This window comes from Austrofundulus limnaeus, unplaced genomic scaffold, assembly GCF_001266775.1.
Source record: "Austrofundulus limnaeus strain Quisiro unplaced genomic scaffold, Austrofundulus_limnaeus-1.0 Scaffold54, whole genome shotgun sequence".
Classification (NCBI taxonomy): Eukaryota; Metazoa; Chordata; class Actinopteri; order Cyprinodontiformes; family Rivulidae; genus Austrofundulus; species Austrofundulus limnaeus.
In genome coordinates this window covers 1-6,568 of record NW_013952456.1, presented here as the reverse complement: position 1 = coordinate 6,568, position 6,568 = coordinate 1, and the positions used below count along the sequence as shown (strand labels likewise).

At 38.5% G+C, this 6,568-nt stretch overlaps 1 protein-coding gene across 1 annotated transcript in view; it reads left to right on the top strand.

Annotated features, from left to right (window-relative positions):
- Window positions 1-2,648, top strand: part of LOC106517883 (zinc finger protein 236) — a gene marked incomplete at its 3' end in the record, with an annotated part of 60,454 nt that extends 57,806 nt beyond the window's left edge. The window contains 1 exon segment of the mRNA XM_014008922.1: window positions 2,635-2,648. Within this exon segment, the coding sequence (XP_013864376.1) occupies window positions 2,635-2,648 (14 nt within the window).
- Window positions 2,649-6,568: the final 3,920 nt, after the last annotated feature.

The window sequence follows — 6,568 nt, the reverse complement described above, 5'->3', positions numbered from 1 at the left end:
GTGTGTGTGTGTGTGTGTGTGTGTGTGTGTGTGTGTGTGTGTGTGTGTGAGAGATCAGAAGTTGATTTCTCTGTAGTAGTCAGATTGTTGACACACTTAGGTATAAAAACACATTTTTCCCCCACAGTGTTTTGCAATTACATTCAAGAAATAAAAATACATTTTACTAATATTAAAAAGGGGTAATATGTCAAAGTAAAAAGTAAAACCATTTTGATTTACATGTCAAAACCTGGTTCAGTCCTGATTTACACCTAGTTTAAACCTGGTTTGAGCTACTACTTAAGAAGAATTTGATAGTTTTATTAAGAAAAAAAATACTACTTTCACCACTGATCATTTTTAAAATATGAATAAAAAGTCTCCTGAATGATCCAAACTAACCTGAGACAGATGGACAGGCGCTCATCAGCTGAAATCGAGCGCCTGTAGTTGGTGTCCTGGTGAGTGATGCGGGCACCGATGCAGGTCAGCAGCTCATCAAACTGGGCTCGGGTGAGAGGAAAATAGCGCTGAAAGCGACCCTCGTCAGCGCGCAGCTCCTGGAGTAGGTGGTGAAACTCACCAAACTCAGAACGCCTCTGAATTATCTGGTGAATCCAAACACGGCGCCGAGGCGCTCTCCGACGACGGGCTCTTGTTCTGAGTAAACAAAGCCAACCCACTCTCTCAATTTCATCCGCCATTGTTCGTACAAAGACCGGCAGAGAGGCTCCTCCCTTCTTGACGGGCGATTCGCACGTCTAGCATAAATAGCAAGCATCTGACCTCACAGTGGTCAAGCGACCAACTTGAAGCGTTGAACGGGATTTTGAAGCTGAAATCGCATTTGGTGTGAACGCAGCATAAGCTTTTTTGAAGTCGTGGACCTAAATATTTTCATAAGCACTTTAAAAATTGCGAAGCTAATTTTATGATTAGCGTTGCCCACCACTGGATATGTGGAATATTTGTTTTTATTTATTTACCGTTATTTTACCAGGCAAGTCCCATTGAGATCTCAGATCTCTTTTTCAAGGGTGGCCTGGGCCTGAAGGCAACATATTGTACATGTTTTTATGGGATGGGGCAAACCGGAGTACACCCACGCAAGCACGAGGAGAACATGCAAACTCCGCACAGAAAGACCCAATGTCTGAACCAGGACTTTCTTGCTGTGGGGGATCGGTGCTAACCACTGAGCCATCGTGCTGCCAATAAAAGAATAAAAGCTACTTTGAATGTAAATGTAAAAGTGAGTGTGCCCGTTTTTAACAATAGAGTGTGTTTGTGACATAAAAATGCTAACAATCAACTCAATTATAAAAAAGTTTGATTGGACCCCTCAAAAGTTACTTAAGGCCCAATTTATTTTAAAAAATCCCCTTTTCAGTCATTTATTGGTACCCTAACTTGAGCAGGTTTTTTTTAGGTTTCCCACAGGAGTTGAATTTCAACATTTTAATACGTGATATAATACACCTTTAAAACATTTTGGTAAAGAAATTGTTCGATAATTTATTTTGTAGATTTTCATGTTTCCCTTACTAGTTATAGGAATTGTTTGATTGCAGTCAGTGCCTCAAAAGGTTGTGCAACAAAATATTAAATTAAGGGTCCCATCATTTGTCCAGGTCTGTTTCATGAGGGGGTTTATAAATTCTGTTGAAGCATGACTAAAAAGCAATGTCTGATTTTTATTTGTTCATTTTCACAGAATTTTTAATTTATTTAAATTTATTTATCTTTTGTCAGATTCTAGTTATTTCTGAGACCACTGTGGGTTTTTTCTTTCATTAAACGAGGGGTACCAACAATTTTGTCCACGTGTAGATGTTTTGGCAGTGAAGCAGTAAACTTGACAAAAACATAAATGATGTGAATATAGTTATAATTGTTCATGCTGTTTGTTTTCAGTGCTTCCTGCAGATGTTCAGCAGTTGGTGTTGATTCCAGAAGAGGCTACTGAAGAATGGAGGCCTGGTGTGGACCAGCAGGATCCAGAACCCCTCCACATAAAGGAGGAGGAGGAGGAGGAGGAACTCTGCACCAGTCTGAAGGAAGAGCAGCTCAGTGTGAAAGAGGAGACTGATGCCACCAGGTTTCCCTCCAATGCTGTTCCTTTACAGAGTGGTGATGATGATGAAGAGAAACCTCTGTTGTCACAGCTTCAGCAGCACAAAGTAAAAGACCATGATCTGCCAACCAGCAGCTCAGCTGTCCAGAAGGAAGCAGCGACTGAGGGAGGAGACTGTGTAGCAACAGAAACTAAAAGGGACCAAGATCTGAATACTGATGGTGATTTAGACTCTTCAGAGACTGAAGTCAGTGATGATGATGATGATGATGATGATGATGATGATGATGATGATGATGATGATGGGAACAATCCTAATTTTCAGCTAAAATATAAACCAGATTCTGGGTCAAAAACTGAAAACAGTTACAAAGGCTGGAAGAAGAGCAGACTTCATAAGTCAAGTTCAAACAACAAATCTTCGATCTGCTCTGAGTGTGGGAAGATGTTTGTCAACAACTATTCTCTTCAGAGACACATTAGGCTTCACACAGGACAGAAACCATTTGCATGTGATATTTGTGAACAAAGATTTAGGAGCAAATCAAATTTAAATTCACACATGAAGATCCACACAGGAGTGAAACCATTTGTTTGTGATGTTTGTGAACACAGATTCAGACACAAAACAAATTTAAACACACACATTAGGCTTCACACAGGAAAGAAACCATTTGTTTGTGATATTTGTGAACAAAGGTTTATCTATTAAACAAATTTGATTACACACATGAAGATCCACACAGGAGAGAAACCATTTGTTTGTGGTGTTTGTAAACAAAGATTTAGCCATAAATCAACTTTAAACAAACACATCATGATCCACAGCAGAATCAAAGCAGTGCTTTGCAATGACTCCTACCTAAAACACACATGAGAAGCTCCACAGACTGTAGAGCAGTTTTGATAATGTGCTGAAGACACATTTTACACACAACAGAATTCAAAGGTTTCAGAGTTTGTTGGTAATAGTGAGTACAGCAGACACACTGTATGTTATCAAAACTGCAGTAGTTGTACTTGTGGTAAAATACATGTAAATTTTTCAGGTTTTCTTTGTTTTGTTTTTGCTATAACTAGTCTTTGTGTTTAAATTTTTGCATGCTTTGTTTTTAAGCACATTTCTCAAACTGCACCACAAACCTGTAGTTTCACAGGTCTTGGTTTTACTGAATGATTACAAACAGCACTGTTAAACATTTATTGTTGCAAAGTTTAAAAGAAAAAAAATTAAAAACGTTTTTGTCGAAAAGGTTTGGACAAAAGGTCTGTGTCAGTGTAGACAGAATGTACATCAGGGCCCGTATTTACCAAACGTTTTAGAATTACTCTTAAGAATGCAGTTAAGAATGGACTTAAATGTAAAAAATATTCTTAGCTAAAAGTTGGGCCTAAAATCAGTTAGAAGCATCTGTCTCACTTTTAATCTAGACTAAGACTAAATTTTGTCAGTTTCAGTCAAAGGCTATGCTCACACTGCAGGCAAATGCAACCCAAATCCGATTTTTTTAATTTTTTTGCCCTGTGTGACCCATATCTTTTTTGACAGTCTGAATGTGACAAATCCATTTTTATCCCCAAATCCGACCCAGGTTATTTCAGTATACCAGTGGTTCCCAACAGTTTGACTTTTGTACCCACTGGGCCATTTTGTCATATCACTAGTGCCCCCTCAGTCAAATGTAATGATGATTTTCCAAAACTATGTACAACTACAAATTTATTTAACCCCCTAGAATATTTAATTCTCAGGCATTTTATTTTTTCAACTCAAATTAAACTTAAAGATGAAAAAGTTGACTTGGAAGTGAATAAGTAATTAAATAAACCAAATAATGGCAGGTGCAGGAAGCAGCAGCATCCAAAATCTATTTTATTTTCCAAAACATGTCAGTAACTCAAATTCTGAGAATCCACGTTTTATACAGGATTCCATTTTGTGTTAATTCTGTGATTCCATCTGCAATTTCCACACTGCGGAAATCATAGGGCCCTACATGACAAACTCAGAATAGTCAGGCAATGAGTGGAACTGGTTAACCAAAACACAGGAGGCAGAAAAAAGGTAAGAGATTTTATTTATAAGTGCTGGGAGAAAATGTACAAGTCTGGATCTGAAAAAGGGGAAGAGTTCAGGTGAGTCTTCAATGAGGACAGGATCATGAATGATAAATATCTTAATGTAAATGAAAATTCTTTCTTACAGGTTCTTGAAGAATAAGTTGGCTTTGAGGTGAGGTTTCCTTTGAGAGGTTCAAAAGTTTCTTCAGGCAGAGTGGCATAAACAATCCTCCTTGGTTCCTTTAGATGGTTTCCTGGGCAGACCAAAAACTTCAGACGATTCAAAGACAGAGGTCTCCTTAAAGAGCAAAAAACATTCAGGTTAGCAAAGATAACTTTTAAACTTTCAATAACTATAATGGCTTGAGCACTACCAAAATGGTGTTATGCATCAGCGAGGACTTGTCCGTCTGGAGTCACTTTTAAAGCCCAGGCTGTCATCAGGCAGATTGCACGCAGGTGGTGCAATTAGGAGCAGGAACCAAGCAGAAAGTGAACAGCAAAAACCTCCAATCATCACAGTACAAATCTCAGTCTTATTTTTATTTCTATTTTTACAAACCTGGGAAATTTTTCCACGTACTCCCTGTAATATGGTTGTGTACCCCAAAGGGTACACCTACCCCTGGTTGGGAGTCACTGCAGTTTCTGAATAGAGGTGGGCAGATCGATACTAAGTATCGATAATATCAATACCAGCACTGGTATTGATATTGAACAATACTCGTGTAAAAAGATCGATACTCAAGCTTTGTTCTTTCTCGCACACACAGATTTTTCAAAGTCCACTCTCTGTCTGTAGAGCTGCACTGTGTCACACAGCACGCAGCAGCAACACCTCTACCACTCAGCATTTTTCCTAAAAACAATTTTATTTAACAAAAGAAACAAAGAAAGAACTAGGAAAGATGTCTAGTGGTGAGGGAAGAATTTTTATTTAATTTTTGTATAAAAGATTTATTTTCCTAATGTTAAAGGAAACTGGTTTGTTACTGCTTTATTGTTGGCAAGCAAAAATATTGAGTTATAATAAAGTATTTTGTTGTCACATACAATGTTTGGCAAAATACTATCCTAGAGCTTTTGGATCTTTTCAAATTATGAAGCTTTAAAAGTATTGATATCGGCGATACTGGCCCTGTATTTACTTGGTATCAGATCGATACCAAAATTCCCAGTATCGCCCACCTCTAGCGCGTTGTTATCAAACAGATCTGTCCAACGTTGCATCAGTGACTAAACTCTCTCCTCCTGAGAAACGGGAACGTGCCTCAGTGCACGCCAGGCTGTGAGTCTCTGTGAGATTCACTGTTCCAGTTCTTCTAAACCATCTTACCTCTAACAGAAGAACGTTTATTTGCCCCATATCAAAGCAAAGATGGGTCTCTGTTTAACGTCACCCCCCCCCCATCCAAAAAAATAAAAACTTGTCATGTTCTCTAGGTGAATGAGTTTTAAATGTTATTTTAATTTATTAGAAAGATCCACAAATTTCATTCTTCACAATTCTATGATAACAACAAGGTTCTTGATGTGCTAAACTTGTTTATATTTAGAATCATAATGACAGCTGCTCTGGGATGAATTAAATGATAAAATATTAAGACTAAATAATTTTAAATGATTACATGAGCTGAAACTATCTAAATATAATAATATTTTTGAATAAAATAGTCTTTAAAAAAGAAACCAGCCTAACAAATAAAACATTTGTTCTGTGCAGAAGACAGATATTTGCTGGTTGGACTGGAAAGTGTGGAAAGGTGGTTTAAACAAGGCCAAACTACAGGAGCTGTACATCTCAGGGTCATGTGTAATAAAGCCCATCAGCCACTTAGGTAGTTTACAAAATGTATGCAGAGTAAAAAACAAAATAAAAACTCTGATTTGGTGTGATGTCCTGAGACATTGCCAGCTGATAGAAGGCGTCATAAAACAGCACAGGGTGATAATAAATGCCTGACTATCAGGATTTAACAAGAGTCAACGTGAGCAAATACCAAGAACAACTCAGGAGACCAAAACTTGAATAATAATAAGTGGTTTGTTTATTTACACAGGGAGAGGGAAGTGAGGAGCGGGACCTGGAAGCAGAGGAGTTGCAGAGGTAAGTATCAGGTATCCAGGAATTGATGTTCAATAGGTYATTYTTTATGCTTYCGGGTGAGGGCTTTGGGRTTAACACAGGAGAGGAGGTCCAGGGTCCAAGAATCCAAAGGTGATATTTACAAGTGAGTGTTGTATTTACAGGTGATTGAGGAGGRGAAGAGGCAGCGCATGGAACAGGTGAGAGGCTCGGCAGGCAGGCAGACGTGACTGGGATCCAGAACAGTTCCAGGGTGATTTTCTTAATTTCAAAAGCGGTTTGATGCTTCAGCGATGAGTTGATCCTTCAGTCTTCCTTTTAAAGCCAGCAGTGATGAGCCAGTTCCCATGCAGGTGCGTCCAATC